The 20,978-nt window shown below is 40.2% G+C and overlaps 1 protein-coding gene across 13 annotated transcripts in view; it reads right to left on the minus strand.

The window, feature by feature from the left end:
• MCF2 (MCF.2 cell line derived transforming sequence) overlaps window positions 1-20,978 on the minus strand; it is a 128,518-nt gene that overhangs the window by 68,099 nt on the left and 39,441 nt on the right. The window contains exon 1 of one of the 13 annotated variants that reach the window (XM_070066958.1): window positions 19,301-20,535. The exons of 11 other annotated variants lie outside the window; for them this stretch is intronic. In XM_070066958.1, the coding sequence (XP_069923059.1) occupies window positions 19,301-19,351 (51 nt within the window). In that variant the 5' untranslated portion in view covers window positions 19,352-20,535. Of the gene's footprint in view, window positions 1-19,300; window positions 20,536-20,978 lie in introns of those variants that run through there. One more of the 13 variants, XM_070066960.1, reaches the window with a different exon arrangement.

The raw sequence follows: 20,978 nt of genomic DNA on the forward strand, positions 1-20,978 counted from the left end.
TCTACACCAACAGACAATTAGAAAACTCCTCTCGGATAAAAAAAAAAAAAAGATTTACCACACCAAACCAGGGTATGTCACCTCAGACATGCCTTTCACACTGGAGCACTGAACAGAGCTCCCTGGCCACTCCCACCATCTGCCTCTAGTTATTCCCTAAAAGCAGACACTCCACTAATCCCAACAGACATAGCCCAAAGATAAAAGCCACCACATGAAAAAAAAATCAAAGAAGAAACCAACGAGTATCCTCACAAATGACAAATAACAAACTCAGCAATCCAAGAAACAAGAACAAGCAAGACAACATTACACTCCCAAAAGAACACAACACCTCAATACTAGATTGTGAAGATGACGAGATTGAAGAAATGCCAGAAATGGAATTCAAAAAACTGATTATCGTGTTACTTAAAAAGTAATCAAAATGCAAATACACGAACTAATGAAATCCATACATGGCATGAAAGAAAATTTCTCCCACAAAATTAAGATCTTAAAGAGAAATCAAAATGAAATCTTGGAAATGAAACATTCATAAAACAAATAAAAAATACAGTGGAGAGCTTTAACAACAGAATCAGTGAAGCAGAAGAAAGAATATTCAACTTAGACGGCAAAGCACAGGAAATTATAACCCAGAGCAAACACCAAAAGAAGAAATTAGAAAGCTGAAAAACACTGTAGGGAATCTACAGGATACTATCAAATGACCTAACATACAGGTTCTAGGAGTTCCTGAAGGTGTGGAGAGATAGGATTAGAAAGCCTTTTTAGTGAAATAATAACAGAATACTTCCCCAATTTGGAGGAAAAAAAGGACATCCAAGTACAGGAAATACACAGATCTCCTAATAAACATGACCAGAAAACATCTTCACCATGACACATTGTAGTCAAACTCTCCACAGTAAAACATAAAGAAAAGATTCTAAAATACGCACAAGAGAAACACCAGATTACTTTCAAAGAATCTCCAATTAGACACACAGCAGACTTCTCATCAGAAAGCCTACAGGCTATGAGAGAATGGCAAGATATAGTCTAAGTATTAAGAGAAAAAAAACTCAACCCAGAATACTATACCCTATAAAGCTCTCATTTATGAATGAAAGTAAAATAAAGACCTTCCATGGCAAACAGACTCTGGAAAAATTTGTCACCACCTGTCCAGCCCTCCAGAAGATGCTGAAGGATGTGATGCACACAGAAACATGGTCATCACTATGGAAGAAGGTAAAGGAAGGAAAACTCCCAGTAAAAGTACATGGAAATCCAAGGGAAAAAATAGGAAAATTTATGGGAAAATGGCAAGGCAAAGTAGTTACTTATCAATACTCACCCTGGATGTAAATGATCTTAATTCTCCAGTTAAAACACACAGACTAGTTAAATGGATTTAAAAAAAGACATTTATTTGCTACCTACAAGAAACACATATCACCAACAAAGATGTATGCAAACTGAAAGTGAAAGGATGGAAAAAGATATTACATGCTAAAGAAACAAAAAAGTGATGGTGTCTAACTCTCTAATATGAGACAAAATAGACTTTAACATAAAAACTGTTAAAAGAGACAAAGAAGGACACTATGTAATCATTAAGGGATCAGTTCAACAGGAAGAGATGATTATTATAAATACATAAGCATCTAATTACAGAGCACCTGGCCATTTAAAAGATATGTTAAGGGATCTAAAGGGAGACATTGACTCAAGTACAATAGTAATGGGTGATTTCGATACCCCAATTTCAGCAATGGACAGATCAACCAGAAAGAAAATAAGCAAGGAAACAGCAGTTAATCAACACTATAGACTAAATGGTCCTAAGAGATATCTACAGAACTTCTCATCCTACAGTTACAGAATACACATTCTGAGGCAAGATGGCAGAATAGGAAGGGAGCACACCGATAGTCCGGGGAGAGACAGTTTAATAAAAGTGGAGATACTGCAGGTTCAAGGAAGAGTAGGGGAGGAAACAGCAGAAGAAACTCTTCCGGAACGCGTGATTCACAGTGGACCTGTGTGGAGAGCGTGGGAGCCCACAGTTCAGGAAACCAGCGGCAGACTCAACACACCAGTGCTGGAACGCGAGGTGAGCCGAACCTCAATAGCCCAAGACACCGGCAGGCAAGCGGAGAGAGGAGACTAGAGGGAACGACCCCCAGGGGGGAAAAGTTCACCAGGCTAACTGGAAGAGAGAGAGAGAGAGAAAAAAAAAAAGGTGACTGGTACGGACACGGGTTTCTCTCTCTCCGCTCACCTCTCAAGGGCGAGCAAGACAAAGAGCAGGCGCCATCTTGGACATACGTCATAAGCAGAGCGACCTCAGGTCTGCACCGGCCCTGAGCCTAGCAGAAAAACCTGACTCTGGGCGGGGCGAATTAACAGGAGATTAGGACCTAGTAAATTTGTGGTGCTACTGAACTGAGACTGTGAAAAAAGAGACGGTGGGGGAGAGAACTCACGGAATTCACGTGAGCACTCTCCAGAGACGCTACAATTCCGTAAATTTGGCAACCCAGTGGGAGACTGAAGGAGAATTTGAGCCCACTCTGAGGGCAGAACAGATTCCCTGTGTGGTCCTTGGGAAAGAGCTTCTGATCTCTGGCTCCTGTGGGTATATCATTTGCCTGCTAACTACCTCCAACTTCATTCAGCTGTGCGGAATTACTTCCCTTTTGAATCAACAAAAGAAAGAAAGAGAGAGAGAGATCTACCACGCCTAACCTGGGAGTGTCACCTTTGGCACACCAAACAGAGCTCTCAGGCCACACCCATCTCAAGCCGCTAAGGCTCCATCAAAAACAGACAGTCCACTTAATCTAGAGTCATAGTATAACAAGAAAAACCACCACAGTGAAGAATCCAAATATCTCCAATATGCCAAATAACAAACGCAAAAACCGAGGTAATAAAAACAAGGAAGTCACCATGACGCCCCCAAATGAAAAAGACACCCCAATTCAAGATTATGAAGATGATGAGATAGAAGAAATGCAAGAAACAGATCTCAAAAAATTGATAAGAACATTAAGAAGTTCTCAAAAACAAATTCTTGAACTACAGAAATCCTTAATGGACAAGATAGAAAATCTCTCTCGTGAAAATGAAATATTAAGGAGGAATCAAAATGAAACGAAACAACTAGTACAACAGGAAACTGTGATAGTGACGAGAAATCATAATGAAGTGAAGAATTCAATAGATCAAATGAAAAACACAATAGAGAACCTTACGAACAGAATGGGTGAAGCAGAAGAGAGAATATCGGACTTAGAAGACAGAGAACAGGAAAGGATACAGTCAGACCAAAGAAAAGAAGAGGAAATTAGAAATCTAAAACATATTGTCAGGAATCTTCAGGATATTATTAAAAAACCCAAATTCCAGGTTCTAGGAGTTCCTGAAGGCATGGAGAGGGAGAAAGGATTAGAAGGCCTTTTTAGTGAGATATTAGCAGAAAATTTCCCAGGTTTGGAGAAGGACAGAGAAATCCTAGTACAGGAAGCTCACAGAACCCCTAATAAACACGACCAAAAGAGATCCTCACCACGACATGTTGTAACTAAACTCTCCACAGTGAAACATAAAGAAAAGATCCTAAAATGTGCAAGAGAGAAACGTCAGATTACTCTCAGAGGATCTCCAATCAGACTCACAGCTGACTTCTCATCAGAAACCCTACAAGCTAGGAGGGAATGGCGAGATATAGCCCAGGTACTAAGAGAGAAAAACTGCCAGCCCAGAATATTATATCCTGCAAAGCTATCATTTGTGAATGAAGGTGAAATAAAGACTTTTCATAGCAAACAGAAATTGAAAGAATTTGTCGCCACTCGACCAGCCCTGCAAAAGATGCTTAAAGATGTGTTGCACACAGAAACACAGAAACACAGTCATCAATATGAAAGAAGGTAAAGGAAGGAAACCTCACAGCAAAAGATCACAGGGAATTCAAAGCATATATTAGAACTTATCTTTGGCAAATGGCAGGGCAAAGTTACCACTTATCATTAGTCACATTGAACGTGAATGGCCTGAACTGTCCAGTTAAAAGACACCGATTGGCTGATTGGGTTAAGGAACAAAACCCATCTATTTGCTGCTTACAAGAAACACATCTTTCCAATAAAGATCCATACAGACTGAAAGTAAAAGGCTGGAAAAAGATATACCATGCCAACAGAAATGAAAAAAGAGCAGGCGTAGCCATCTTAATATCAGACAACATAAACTTTACCACAAAAACTGTTAGGAGAGACAAAGAGGGACACTATATAATGATTAAGGGATCAATTCAACAGGAAGATATAACAATTATCAATGTATATGCACCTAACTACAGGGTACCGGTTTATCTAAAAGATTTGTTAAAGGACTTAAAGGGAGACTTAGACCCCAATACAATAGTACTGGGGGACTTCAATACTCCACTCTCAGAAATAGACAGATCAACAGGACAGAAGATCAACAAGGATACAGTAGATTTAAATGACACTATAGCCCAAATGGATCTAACAGATAAATACAGAACTTTTAATCCTACAGCTAAAGATTTTACATTCTTCTCAGCAGTATATGGAACCTTCTCTAGGATTGACCACATACTAGGCCATAAAGCAAGTCTCAGCAAATTCAAAAGAATTAGAATCATACCATGCAGCTTCTCAGACCATAAAGGAATGAAGTTGGAAATTAGCAACTCAGGAATCCCTAGAGCATACACAAACACATGGAGATTGAACAACATGCTCCTGAATGAACAATGGGTCATAGAAGAAATTAAAAGAGAAATCAAAAATTTTCTGGAAGTAAATGAGGATAACAGCACAACATACGAAAACTTACGGGACGCAGCAAAAGCAGTGTTAAGAGGAAAGTTTATATCAATAGGTGCCTACATCAAGAAATTGGAAAGACACCAAATAGATGAGCTTTCAATTCACCGCAAGGATCTAGAAAACCTACAGCAAACCAGACCCAAATCTAGTAGGAGAAGAGAAATAATTAAAATCAGAGAAGAAATCAACAGGATTGAATCCAAAAAAAATTACAAAAAATCAGCCAAATGAGGAGCTGGTTTTTTGAAAAAACAAACAAAATTGACACCCCATTGGCCCAACTAACTAAAAAAAGAAAAGACCCAAATCAATAAAATCAGAGATGAAAAAGGAAACGTAACAACAGACACCATAGAAATAAAAAGAATCATCAGAAATTACTACAAGGCCTTGTATGCCAGCAAACAGGGAAACCTATCAGAAATGGATAGATTCCTGGACACATGCAATCTACCTAAATTGAACCAGGAAGACATCGAAAACCTAAACAGACCCATAACTGAGACAGAAATTGAAACAGTAATAAAGGCCCTCCCAACAAAGAAAAGCCCAGGACCAGATGGATTCACTGCTGAATTCTACCAGACATTTTAAAAGAACTGACTCCAATTCTTCTCAAACTATTCAGAACAATCGAAAAAGAGGGAGTCCTCCCAAATTCTTTCTATGAAGCCAGCATCACCTTAATTCCTAAGCCGGAAAAAGATGCAGCATTGAAAGAGAATTACAGACCGATATCCCTGATGAACATAGACGCAAAAATCCTCAATAAAATTCTCGCCAATAGAATGCAAGAACACATAAGAAAGATCATCCACCCAGACTAAGTGGGATTTATCCCTGGTATACAGGGATGGTTTAATGTGCACAAAACAATCAATGTGATCTACCACATTAACAGTCTGCAGAAGAAAAACCATATGATTATCTCAATAGACGCCGAGGAAGCATTTGATAAAATACAACACCCATTCATGATGAAAACTCTAAGCAAACTGGGTTTGGAAGGAACATTCCTCAATACAATCAAAGCAATCTATGAAAAACCCACAGCCAACATCCTATTGAATGGGGAAAAGCTGGAATCATTTCCACTGAGATCTGGTACCAGACAGGGATGCCCACTCTCACCACTGCTATTCAATATAGTTCTGGAAGTTCTAGCCAGAGCTATTAGGCAAGAAAAAGAAATGAAAGGGAAACAAATTGGGAAGGAAGAACTCAAACTATCCCTCTTTGCAGATGATATGATTCTTTATTTAGGGGACCCAAAGAACTCTACTAAGAGACTATTGGAACTCATAGAAGATTTTGGCAAAGTAGCAGGGTATAAAATCAATGCACAAAAATCAACAGCCTTTGTATACACAGACAATAACATGGCTGAGGAAGAACTTCTAAGATCAATCCCATTCACAATAGCTACAAAAACAATCAAATACCTTGGAATAAACTTAACCAAGGACGTTAAAGATCTCTACGATGAAAATTACAAAACCTTAAAGAAAGAAATAGAAGAGGATACCAAGAAATGGAAAAATCTTCCATGCTCATGGATTGGAAGAATCAATATCATCAAAATGTCCATTCTCCCAAAAGGAATTTATAAATTCAATGCAATACCAATCAAGATACTGAAGACCTTCTTCTCAGATCTGGAAAAAATGGTGCTGAAATTCATATGGAGGCACAAGAGACCTCGAATAGCTAAAGCAATCTTGTACAACAAAAACAAAGCCAGAGGCATCACAATACCAGATTTCAGGACATACTACAGGGCAGTTGTAATCAAAACAGCATGGTACTGGTACAGAAACAGATGGATAGACCAATGGAACAGAATTGAAACACCAGAAATCAACCCAAACATCTACAGCCAACTTATATTTGCTCAAGGATCTAAAACCAATCCCTGAAGTAAGGACAGTCTATTCAATAAATGGTGCTGGGAAAACTGGATTTCCACGTGCAGAAGCATGAAGCAAGACGCCTACCTTACACCTTACACAAAAATCCACTGAACGTGGATTAAAGACCTAAATCTACGACCTGACACCATCAAGTTATTAGAGAACATTGGAGAAACCCTTCAAGATATTGGCACAGGCAAAGAATTTCTGGAAAAGACCCGGGAGGCACAGGCAGTCAAAGCCAAAATCAACTATTGGGATTGCATCAACTTGAGAAGTTTCTGTACTGCCAAAGAAACAGTCATGAGAGTGAAGAGACAACCGACAGAATGGGAAAAAATATTTGCAAACTATGCAACAGATAAAGGGTTAATAACCAGAATCTACAAAGAGATCAAGAAACTCCACAACATCAAAACAAACAACCCACTTAAGAGATGGGCCAAGGACCTCAATAGACATTTTTCAAAAGAGGAAATCCAAATGGCCAACAGGCACATGAAAAAATGTTCAAGGTCACGAGCAATCAGGGAAATGCAAATCAAAACCACAATGAGGTTTCACCTCACCCCGGTTAGAATGGCTCACATACAGAAATCTACCAACAACAGATGCTGGTGAGGATGTGGGGAAAAAGGGACACTAACCCACTGTTGGTGGGAATGCAAACTGGTCAAGCCACTATGGAAGTCAGTCTCGAGATTCCTCAGAAACCTGAATATAGCCCTACCATTGGACCCAGCTATCCCACTCCTTGGAATTTACCCAAAGGAATTTAAATTGGCAAACAAAAAAGCGGTCTGCACCCTAATGTTTATTGCAGCACAATTCACAATAGCCAAAACCTGGAACCAACCTAAATGCCCATCAACGGTAGACTGGATAAAGAAATTATGGGATATGTACTCTTTAGAATACTATACCGCAGTAAGAAACAACGAAATCCAGTCATTTGCAACAAAATGGAGGAATCTGGAACACATCATGCTGAGTGAAATAAGCCAGTCCCAAAGGGACAAATACCATATGTTCTCCCTGATCAGTGACAACTGACTGAACACCAAAAAGCAAACTTGTTGAAGTGAAATGGACACTATGAGAAATGGTGACTTGATCAGCATAGCCCTGACTGTTAATGAACAACTTAATACATTATCCCTCTTAGTAGTTTTTTTTTTTGTCTGTTCTACTTAATATGACTGGTTTAATTCTGTAATTAATACACAGTTATTCTTAAGTGTTGAAATTTAACTGAAATGTGATCCCTGTTAAACATAAGAGTGGGAATAAGAGAGGGAAGAGATGTACAATTTGGGACATGCTCAAGCTGACTTGCCCCAAATGGTAGAGTTAGAAACATACCAGAGGACTCCAATTTAATCCCATCAAGGTGGCATGTACCAATGCCATCTCACTAGTCCAAGTGATCAATTTCAGTTCACAATTGATCATAATGAAAGGACTAAGAGTCAAAGGGAGCACATAAACAAGTCTAGTACCTGCTAATACTAACTGATAGAATAAATAAAGGGGAGAGTGATCCAACATGGGAAGCGAGATACTCAGTAGACTCATAGAATGGTGGATGTCCTAAACAGCACTCTGGCCTCAAAATCAGCCCTAAAGGCATTCCGATCTGGCTGAAAAGCCCATGAGAGTATTTCAGGCATGGAAAGCCAAGACACTCTGGAAAAAAAAAAAAAAAACTAAATGAAAGATCTCTGTGAGTGAGATCCCAGTGGAAAGAACAGGTCTTCAAAGAAGGAGGTACCTTTCTCTGAAGGGAGGAGAGAACCTCCACTTTGACTATGACCTTGTCTAAACAAGATAAGAGTCAGAGAACTCAAGGGGCTTCCATAGCCTTGAAAACTCATGACTGGTGCATAGGGAGATTACTGATGCCATAAACAGGAGTGTCAATTTGTAAAGTCAACAACAGGAGTCACTGTGCACTTACTCCTCATGTAGGATCTCTGTCCTTAATGTGCTGTACATTGAGGCTTAATGCTATCACGAGTACTCAAACAGTATATTTCACTTTGTGTTTCTATGGGGGTGCAAACTGTTGAAATCTTTACTTAATGTATACTAAACTGATCTTCTATAAAAAAAAAAAAGAAGAAGAAGAAGAAATTATCAATTCCCAACTTGACTCTCATTGGGATTAAACATGACAATAGGTCTGATCTGATTTCATCATCATTTAAAAAATCATCTATTATTTTTCACTTTATGTTTCCGTGTGGCAGCAAACTGCTGAAATCTTTACTTAATGTATGCTAAACTGATCTTCTGTATATAAAGAGAATCGAAAATGAATCTTGATGTGAATGGAAGGGGAGAGGGAGTGGGAAAGGGGAGGGTTGCGGGTGGGAGGGACGTTATGGGGGGGAAGCCATTGTAATCCATAAGCCGTACTTTGGAAATTTATATTCATTAAATAAAAGTTAAAAAAAAAGAATACACATTCTTCTCAGCAGTGCATGGAGCCTTATCTAGGATTGACCATATGCTAGGCCATAAAAGAAGGCTCAGCAAATTCAAGAAAATAGAAATCATACCATGCATCTTCTCTGACCGCAATGCAATGAAGCTTGAAATCAGCAACTCAGGAATCTCTAGAAAATATGCAAACACATGGAGACTGAACAACATGCGCCTGAATGAACAGTGGCTCATAGAAGAAATCAAAAGAGAAATCAAAAAATTTCTGGAAACAAATGAAGATGACAACACAGCATATCAAAATATATGGGATACAGCAAAAGCAGTGTAAAAATGAAAGTTTGTAGCAATTGATGCCTACATCAAGACAATGGAAAGGCACCAAAAAATGAGCTTTCAATGCATCTCAAGGATCTAGAAAATAAACAGCAAACCAAATCCAAAACTAGTAGGAGAAAAGGAATACTTAAAATTAGGGAAGAAATCAACAAAAATGAAACAAAAAATACAAAAGATCAGCAAAATGAAGAGCTGTTTTTTTGAAAACATCAACAAAATTGACACACCGTTGGCCCAACCAACCAAAAAAAGGAGAAAGAAGAATCAAATCAAATAAAATTAGAGAAGAAAAAGGAAACATATCAATAGATACCACAGAAATAAAAAAGAATCCTCAGAGCTGTATGCCAACAAACTGAGAAACCTTGAAGAAATGGATGGATTCCTGGACACATACAACCTACATAAATCGAGCCATAAAGACATAGAAAACCTATATAGACCCATGACCAAGACAGAAATTGGATCAGTAATAAAGACCCTCCCAACAAAAAAAAGCCCAGGACCAGAAGGCTTCACTGCTGGATTCTACAAGATATTTAAAGAAGAACTAACTCCACTTCTTCTCAAATTATTCAAAACAATTGAAAGGGAGGGAATCCTCCAAAATTCTTTCTACAAAGCCAACACCACCTTAATTCTTCAACCTGAAAAAGATGCAGCAGAGAAAGAGAATTACAGACTAATATCCTTGATGAACATATACACAAAAATCCTCAATAAAATTCTGGCCAGTCGAATCCAACAACACATCAGAAAGATCATTCACCCGGACCAAGTGGAATTTATCCCTGGTACACAAGGATGGTTCAACATTTGCAAATCAATCAATGTGATACATCACATTAACAAACTGAAGAACAAAAAACCATGTGATTATCTCAATAGATGCAGAGAAAACATTCGATAAAATACAACACCCTTTCATGGTGAAAACTATAAGCAAACTGGGTATAGAAGGAACATTCCTCAACACAATCAAGGTGATGTATGACAACCCCACAGCCAGCATTCTAACGAATGGGGAAAAGTTGGAAGCATTCCCACTGAGATCCAGAACCATAAAAGGATGCCCACTCTTACCACTGATATTCAATATAGTCTTGGAAGTTTTAGCCAGAACCATTAGAAAAGAAAAAGTAATCAAAAGGATTCAAATTGGGAATGAGCAAGTCAAACTATCCCTATTTGCAGATGACATGATTCTAAATAAAGGGTATCCAAAAGACTCCACCAAGAGACTATTGGAACTCATAGAAGAATTTGGTAAATTAGCAAGATATAAAATCAATACACAAAAATCAACAGCCTTAGTACACAGACAACGCCAAGGTGGAAAAAGAACTTCTATGATCGATCCCATTCACAATAGCTACAAAAAAATCAAATACCTTGGAATAAATTTAACCAAGGATGTCAAAGATCTTTATGATGAGGGCTGGCGCAGTGGCTCAATAGGCTAGTCCTCCACCTAGCGGCGTCGGCACACTGGGTTCTAGTCCCTGTCGGGGCACCGGATTCTGTCCTGGTTGCCCCCCTTCCAGGCCAGCTCTCTCCTATGGCCTGGGAGTGCAGTGGAGGATGGCTCAAGTCCTTGGGCCCTGCACCCCATGGGAGACCAGGATGAGCACCTGGCTCCTGCCTTCGGATCAGCGCGGTGCCCCAGCCGTAGCGTGCCAGCCGCAGCGGCCATTGGAGGGTGAACCAACGGCAAAGGAAGACCTTTCTCTCTGTCTCTCTCTCTTTCACTGTCTAACTCTGCCTGTCAAAAAAAAAAAAGATCTTTACGATGAGAATTACAAAACATTAACAAAAGAAATAGAAGATACAAGAAAAAGGAAAAACTTCCATGTTCATGGATTGGGAGAATCAATATTATCAAAATATCCATTCTTCTGAAAGCAAATGTAATACCATTCAAAATACCAAAGACATCCTTCTCAGATCTAAAAAAAATGATGATGAAATTCATATGGAAACACAGGAGACCTCAAATAGGTAAAGCAATCTATACAACAAAAAAAGCTGGAGGCATCAAAACACCAGATTTAATGACATACTACAAGACAGTTTTAATCAAAACAGCCTGGTACCAGTACAAAAACAGATGGAAAGAACAATAGAATAGAAATGCCAGAAATCAATCCAAGCATCTACAACCAACTTATATTTGACAAAACAGCTAAAACTGATCCCTGGAGCAAGGAGTCTCTTCAACAAATGTTTCTGGGAAAACTGGATTTCTACATACAGGAGTATGAAGCAGGACCCACACCTTACACCTTACACGAAAGTCCATTCAAAAGGGATTAAAGATCTGAATCTATGACCTGATAACATCAAATTACTAGAGAAACTAGGGGAAGCCCTGCAAGACATTGGTACATGCAAAGTTCTTGGAAAAGACCCCAGAGGCACAGGCAATAAAAGCCAAAATCAACAGATGGGATTACATCAAATTGAGAAGCTTCTGTACTGCAAAAGAAATACTCAGGAAAGTGAAGAGTCATCCAATAGAATGGGAGAAATTGTTTGCAAACAATGCAACTGATAAAGGATTAATAACCAGACTATATAAAGAAATCAAGAAACTCCACAATAACAAAACAAACAACCCAGTTAATAAATGGGCAAAGGACTTAAACAAATGTTTTTCAAAAGAGAAAATCCAAATGGCAAACAGACACATGAAAAAATGTTCAGGATCACTAGCCGTCAGGGAAATGCAAATCAAAACCACAATGAGGTTTCACCTCATCCCAGTTAGGATGGCTTTCATAAAGAAATCAACAAACAACAAATGCTCTAGAGGATGTGGGGGAAAAGGCACCTTAATCAACTGTTCATGGGAATGTAAATTGATAAAACCACTATGGAAATTAGTTCGGAGATACCTTAGAAATCTGAATATAGTCCTACCATATGACCCAGCCATCCCACTCCTGGGAATTTACCCAAGGGAAATGAAATCAGCAAATAAAAGAGTTATTTGCACTCCCATGTTTATTGCAGCTCAATTTACTATAGCTAAGACATGGAACCAACCTAAATGCCCATTAACTGAAGACTGGATAAAGAAATTATGAAATATGTACTCTGTGGAATATTACAAAGCAGTAAAACAAAAAGTGAAATCCAGTCATTTGCAACAAAGTGGGTGAATTTGGCAAACATCATACTTAGTAAAATAAGCTTTTTCCAAAGGGCCAAATGCCATATGTTCCCCCTGCTCTGATAATAGAGCACCTGAAATGAAATCTGTAGAAGTGAAATTGACACTTTGAGAAGCAATGAGTTGAATAGTCCTTGTCTTGACTGTTGAGGAAAAGTTTTTCTTTTCTTTTTTCTTAATGGAGAATGGGACTGGGAATGGGAGAGGGAAGAGGAAGTGGGGTGAGAGTGGGGGTGGGAGGTGGATACAATGGGAAGAATCACTATTTTCCTAAAGTTGTACTTATGAAATTTTTTACTCATTAAATAAACAGTTTCTTTGGGAAAAAAATTTAACCTGACTGATCCTATGGATTTAAAATTAGTTGCATAGGGGCTGGCCTTGTGGCACAGAGGGTTAAAGCCCTGGCCTGAAGTTCCAGCATTCCATACGGGCACCGGTTCTAGTCCCAGCTGCTCCTCTTCTGATCCAGCTCTCTGCTATGGCCTGAGATAGTAATAAAAGATGGCCCAAGTCCTTGGACCCCTGCACCCACATGGGAGACCTGGAAGAAGCTCCTGGCTCCTGGCTTCGGATCGGTGCAGCTTCCAGCCATTTCTGCCATCTGGGTAGTAAACCAGTAGATGGAAAACCTCTCTCTGTGTCTCTCTCTCTCTCTCTAACTCTGTCTTTCAAATAAATAAAATAAATCTTTAAAAAAATTAGTTGCATATATCTTTGTGGGCATGCACATAGGTATAGAGAGACTGCTTTCTTTTCTCTGCACACAGATATTTGTGTAAGTAAATGTTTTAAGATACTCCTAGAATCTAGTATTTGAATGAACAAACACTGTATGGTATTGTGTGTACATATCACAAAATATATAAGTATAACTGAAAACCATTGAGGTTTCCCAATTCAGTTTGGAAATACTACATTTCTAGATTCTTAGATATGCTGCTTTAAGAATCTCTAATTTGTATGGTTATATAAACATGAAAAAGCACAATTTCTATTTTCCCAAAATTCAAGCCCTAGATTTTAAAACTATAAATCCTTTCTGAGAACTTGTCAACAAAAGCAAAGGCATGTGACCAAGAGTCATTTTTATTTCAGTTTGTTGATAAAAAGCATAAAAGAGCATACAGCAGAGGTTTTAGCTGCTTTCAGGCATTTTTTTTTTTTTGGTATTCTAACATGTGACTGCTTAAATTCATCTTAGTAAAGATAAATATGTTGTTCATTTGTATAGAGTTCAGTGCCATATGTCTAATAACTGTACATGGATGGCCTCATGCCAGCCCTCTGCAGCAACTCTTACTAGCCCACCAAGGTAAGGGGCACACAACAAGCTTCCTCTCACCCTTCTCTCCTAGAAAACATATTTCACTCCCTTGTCTTCACACTTATCCCCACATCACCCAGCTATATGATGTTACAGCAATAACAACAACAACAACAACAATAGCAGCAGGCATAAATCTGGTATATCATTTCACTCTTAACATGTAGAAACTGCCCTTGTTTAATACTGTTTTGGTTGGTCCTCAATGGAGGCAATCTAAACACTGTATGCATGCTTTTCAGTTATTCTAGTTATTTCTTTTAAAATGTCTAAAATGCCTTGTACAATACAGTTTGGTTATGTATTATAAAAACAACTTATATTCCTTATGGATTTCTGTTTATCATTATGGCAAAGAAAGGAAGTATTAGAGGGATCCTTGACTTGAAGTCATTACACATGCACCAGGTTTGTTTTATATATCAGCTTATTTAGCTTTCATAACATTGCAGTGAAATAGGTACTGTTCTCTTTTACATAAGAGTAAACTGAAGCAAAAATAGCAAACAGTGGCAGTAAATCCAATCCGTATCTGTGGGGAGCAATCCGGACTGGACTAAGTTACTCGAATTAGGACTTATTCTATGCATCTGCTCTCCCACAATATGGCGCTGGGAGAGAAGTAAACAGCTTCCGCACAGCTGCCTCCAGTTCAACCAATTAACTGTAGGACTTGCTCCTGATTGGAGAGCAGCGTACTCAGCCGAGTTGGGATTGGCGGAGGAGGACTATAAAGGAGGAGAGAGACGGCATGCACCAGGAACATCTATGGGGAACATCTAAGGGAACCCGTGCAGCCCCCGAGAGAGCCGGCCGGCGGTGTGCCGCTCCCCTGCGGAAGTGGGGAATGCGGCCAGGGGGAACTGCCCTTCCACGGAGGTGGAAGGGATAGTAGCCAACCCGGGAAGAACCAGCAGCAAACCCGGGGAGGGCCGAGCAGACGAAAGAACAGCGCAGGGTCCTGTGTTGCTCCTCCACGAAGAGGGGGAGCGACATAATGGTGCCGTGACTCGGATATGAAGCCTAGGCAGGGCTTAGTGTCGTTCCTCCACGAAGAGGGGGAGCGACATAATGGTGCCGTGACTCGGATAGGAAACTTAGGACGGATAGCAAACCTAGGAGGGAAGAACTGGGAAAATATCGGGGAGAGAAACTAGCAAAGAGCCTAGGGAAATTATCGGAGAGACTAGCAAACAGCCTAGGGAAAAGCCGGACGAAAAAGGTGCCGGAGGAAGCTGTTGAAAGCCTAGGCATAGATTCGGATACGGACTACGGGGGGAAGCTGGGAGAAATCTCTAAGGTCGAAAGCGAAAGTGAAAGCTAGAACAAACAGACTCGGACGCGGACTGTGGGGAGAGGCCAGGAGAAATGAGGGAGGAATATCGTTGGAGGAAAGCTTGGGGAAACATACCGGGTAGAGAAAAATGTTAGGGAAATTGAAGCCGCGGGGGGCAGGCCAAGGCGGAAACGAAAGCCACTTTGGGATTCTCAAGTTAGCCCGGGAATAGGGGGCGAAAAGTTAAAACCAGAAGCTGAGACGCAAGCCAGATTGGGATCCGTCTGATTAGCCCGGGGAGCAAAGGACGGGAAGCCAGATCGTGGGGCGGAGACGTACGCTGGGTTGAATTCGCCAGGCTAGCCCGGGGAACTTAGATTGAATCCTAGTGGCGGAGACGCAAGCTACGCTGTGTTACTCGCGGAAGCCGCCGCGTGCAGAGAGAGCACGGGGCGTGAATAGATAGGGAACGCTGGCGTAGGCCGTGGTTCAGACGCGAAAGGGTTAAGCGTGGAGACCGCGGACCGCGCAAAGCCGGGAAGCCGCGCAGAGAGGCGCGCGGGCTGAAGCGGCGCAGAGCCGGGAACCCGCCGGCGGGGCGAGGTGCCGGAAAGCCGCAGGGATAAGAGAAACAGAAGTTTGGAAGTGAAGTAAAAGAGAAATGGGAATGCTGGAAGATAGAAGTGAAATGGGAGAGGTAGGAATGCCCGGAGATAGAGAAATAGAGAAAAATAAGGCCTCCCCTCAACATGCCAATTAGAAGGCTTGGATTCGGTCTGCCTGATTTAAGGCGGTAAGCGCCAGCAAAGCTCGACCAGAGTATGAGCTGCAGGTCACCGAAGATAGGCACGAACCAACACTAATAAGTCTCCCCCACAATAAGGCAATGAGAAGGCTTGGATTCGGTTTGCCTGATAGGTTTTGTAAGCCCCTGCGGGCAGAGCAGAGCATGCGCTGCAGGGCACCGAACACAGGCATGCATCAGCGCCTAAAAACCTCCTCACAATGGCGAAGAGAGGACCCGGATTCGGTTTTCCTGATTGATAGGACTTGTAAGAGCCTGTGGCAACTCTAGCAAGTAGAGCAGAGTGTGTTCCGCGGGACACCGAAGACAGGCGCGTATCAACGCTAAAAAATAAAAAGAAAGGGGGATCTGTGGGGAGCAATCCGGACTGGACTAAGTTACTCGAATTAGGACTTATTCTATGCATCTGCTCTCCCACAATATGGCGCTGGGAGAGAAGTAAACAGCTTCCGCACAGCTGCCTCCAGTTCAACCAATTAACTGTAGGACTTGCTCCTGATTGGAGAGCAGCGTACTCAGCCGAGTTGGGATTGGCGGAGGAGGACTATAAAGGAGGAGAGAGACGGCATGCACCAGGAACATCTATGGGGAACATCTAAGGGAACCCGTGCAGCCCCCGAGAGAGCCGGCCGGCGGTGTGCCGCTCCCCTGCGGAAGTGGGGAATGCGGCCAGGGGGAACTGCCCTTCCACGGAGGTGGAAGGGATAGTAGCCAACCCGGGAAGAACCAGCAGCAAACCCGGGGAGGGCCGAGCAGACGAAAGAACAGCGCAGGGTCCTGTGTTGCTCCTCCACGAAGAGGGGGAGCGACACGTATCCAAAAGGCAAGCTCTTTGTGGACACTTAACACTTCAATAGACTGAATGCACACCCAGATTTACTATTTACTACTTAGGAATGAATACCTTGACCTTGGCATCTGAAAAATGGGAAACAATAACATACAAAACAAGTTGCAAACAATTTAGCATCATGGAAACCACAGAACAGAAATTGTTATCATCTAATATCATGACAGATTATAATGTTGAAATGCTGTCATATGATTGACCTTGATAAGGTCTGATCCACCTCTGCAGAATATGCTGGGGAAAATCTCATACCCTCAAATATAGTTTTCAAAGGCATGAGCTACTTCCACACTCTTCCCTCACATTCCCTCCCTTAAAGAGCACAGAAAGGATGAGTTACTGCACAAATACTCAACCAGTTTGCCAAATGAACTCTGGGGTAGGGAAGTCCCAAGTGATATTCCTTTCTTGTGGTTTGGTTTTCTTGTCACAAATGTATCTATTCTTATCTATGCTCTATCACTGAGATCCATTCATTAAAATTTCCACCAAGTACACAGTCCAGTTCTCCTTTGGACTCTAAAGTCCATTGGACTGTCCATTTTGGTGCTACCTATCATGTGGCCTCCAGGATCAGCCCAACTCCAGAGACCCTTCAAGGTCAATTTTTCCATTCTGTTCAAGTCCTATTCATATAAGCAAAACAAATTTGTCTTCCACCATAGTCTAGGACTTTGGAATTCATGCAATCAATTTCATTTCAAGATATCTGTTGCTAGTGTCCACTTGAAGTAACTCATTTTATGAGAAGAAAACATAGGAAAGAATTAAAGAAACAGAAACATGCTCTTGCTTTGGCTCCAAACAAATGTCATGTCCTTCCCCACCAGCTGGAAGTTCTTCTGAAATACTTATTGATGAACATATCCTACCTATCTTCACTAGAATGAGAGCTCCTTCATCCCAAGAGCCTTTCCGCTTTTACCTTTGCAACCTGTATTATATGCAGTACAGTGCCAAATATCTTTTCAATGACTACCTATATGTTGTATTTGTGTGTCTATTAATGTGTGTGTGTATAAACATGAGACTCAGTTTAGCACTGAGAAAACATGAAAGTTATAAAGAAAACAGGAACTTTCTGAAAGCTAAAGTCAGTTATCTTTGAGAGCAGAAGTGCTAGTGTCAGTTGCACACAATACTGCAAAGCACATACACAGGTATTTCTTATGAACCATAAATCGTCTATTGAAAGTTGGGAGCTATTAGTCTCATAATACAAAATCATGTGGAGAGCTTAAGATACAGTTTTATCACAGTAGTCATATACTAAGTGTAATTTTTAATAAGCATTCTGTACACAAGTTTTATTAGAAAATAAATCATGTACTCACCCATTGATGGTCACTGTCATTCAACAATGAAATTCTTACTTATCAAAATGTCATTTTTTCCTATGACCAATTTTTACCTTCTTACTTCTTTGTGTGTGTTGTCTCAAGATTTTAGTAAGCAAGTTTATATTTTAAACCATAATATCAAAAACATAACCTCAAATTTTGAAAGAAAAATAATGGCATTTAAAGCTAGCTGATTGCCAGTTTTTCATTAAATTAGCTAATGTTATTTCAATATTTCTCCAAAATACACCTAAAGATAATGCTGAATGTTTTCTGAAATTTGGTTTGTGAATGAATAAGTGAAGGGAAAGTTTAAGTAGAAGAGTGTCTGAGAGGAGAGTGTACCTGAGAGGAGAGATTTCCAAATTCTAGCCCTATGCTGAAATGTGATTCACTTTCTTTTGCCTTAAAAGAAAAAAAAGTTGTCAACAGGCTAGAAATTTGCTTCCTTGAAGTTTAAGTTTGGAGGAAAACTGAAACCATAAAAATTTCAAATCATTGTTGACTTTAAAATTTTTTCACTTGTGCACTAAGGTAGTACACCCAAGAAACGCTGCCTTTTTAAATGCTGATGAAATCACCTCCAGACCTGTCAATGATATCATACTCTACTCAACCATGGTGGAAGAAAGGATGGATCCATTTGTTAGATATTATTTTAATACATGATTTAAAGCTACATTGCCAAGCTATTCAAAATTGTTCATGCAGTCTTAAAACAAATAACATGACTAAGGGTGGTCCATCATAAACTTGAAAACATTCAGATTTTTAAATTATATTCTACCTCTTCAATTCTCTTAAATTACCCTATGTCAATATCACAGTAATCACATCAATGCAACCCATGCAAATACAAGTCCCCATTCTCTCCATCCAGCCATAGAAGCCCTATTCAGCAGTTTGTGCTATAGCACCATGCTGCAGCATTCCTGCATTTGAACTTGGGAATATAGGCTTTCCAGGACTGCAGGCAGAGCCCTTACCGCATTCCTTCTGAACCTCATCTTGCCTCTCGGGGGATTTGCTTCTGCCATCTCGCCTATGCACAATTACACGCTTCTTTTCCAATTGTCAATGCAACATTGATGAAATATGAGCTGCTTCTTGGGTAGTATTTAAAAACGGCAGCCAAAAATCTCGATCAAACAAAGCTGCTGTGGCTGCTTCCATTACAACAGTGGCAGTGCTGCAAAAAAACCACTATCCCTGATTAGTCAGCTGACAGATCCTTCCGGGCTGCTCATTGTAATTCAGAGTTGACACATTCCCCTAGTTACTTAGCCCGATTGAACCTTGTGGATTAGCTTGTGCTGGAAAGCTCAAGAAGATCAGGCATGTCCTAAGAGTGGAGGAAGGAAAAATGAATCTCCTCCTAGGAGCAGTCTTGCTGGGACGGGCTTTCTGCTCTGCGCAGTTGGATTTTTAAGGTGGAATGCTAAGAATCTTTGTGAAGGTAGTATTAAATGATATTTTACTCTCGTTCTAGCCTACTCTGTGACTTAAATTCCAATGCCGTTTTTGTTTTATTTTTCCTTACATTCTATTCCAAGTTTAAGTCTTACAAAATTTTGCTTTGATAATAATTTAGAAATAACAAACTTTCTAAAGTGGATAGTATTCTCTCCCAAATTCACCTTTCCCCAAAATAGCTAGAAGGGAAGATTATGAAGGTTTTCAAGGCAAAATAATGATAATTTTTAAGGTGACAGATGTCCTAATCACCCTGATTTGACTTGATCATTACACAATGTATACATGAATCACAACATCATTGTACCCTGCTAATATATATAATTATGTGACAATCAAAATAATTTTTAAACATTTATTTATTTGAGAGGCAGAGTTCAGTCAGAGAGAGAGAAAGAGAGAGAGAGATCTTCCAACCACTGGTTCACTCCGCAAATGGCTGCAATGGCCAGGGAGGGGCTGATCCGAAGCCAAAAGACAGGCACTTCATCCAGGTCTCCCCCATAGATACGAGGCCCAAGTACTTGGGTTATCTTCCACTGCTTTCCCAGACCATTAGCAGTGAGCCGAATTGGAAGTGAAGCAGCCAGGGTGCAAACCGCCATCCATATGGGATGCTAGTGCCGCAGGTGTATGCTTAACCTACTATGCCATAGCGCTGGCCCCAAAAATAAATTTAAAAAAATAAACTCTCTTCTCATTAATTATGAAAGATATTCTGAGTTAATTTATTTTGGAATCTACAGATGAAGGTTTTCCAATTTAATTGTATGATTATTTCATAGACATTCATTAGCTCTTCTCTCCATGTTTATGATTTAATGCCTCTGTTAAACAAATAAAAAACCATTTTGCTGACTTTTTGCCAAGATAGGGAATAATGCATGTGGCATATGAAAAGAATAATGATCTTATTCATTTTATCATGTTGGTGCTAGTATATTTTTACATTGGTTGATGAGATAGTATAGCAAGAATATTGTCTCAGAAGTACAACAATCTATATTTTCGCTTTGCATTTGGAACTAAATCAACTTCCTCAAGTAGGAATCACCTCCTGAGTCAGTCATGAGACAAAGTGAACATTTTAGATGGCTCACAAAGAAAAATATTGCATCAAAGCTACTCTAATATGTTAGAGGAAGTTGCTCACGTGCTGCCTCCATGGACAGACCCAGTCTTGTCTGAAAG

Source organism: Oryctolagus cuniculus, chromosome X (assembly GCF_964237555.1).
Source record: "Oryctolagus cuniculus chromosome X, mOryCun1.1, whole genome shotgun sequence".
NCBI lineage: Eukaryota > Metazoa > Chordata > Mammalia > Lagomorpha > Leporidae > Oryctolagus > Oryctolagus cuniculus.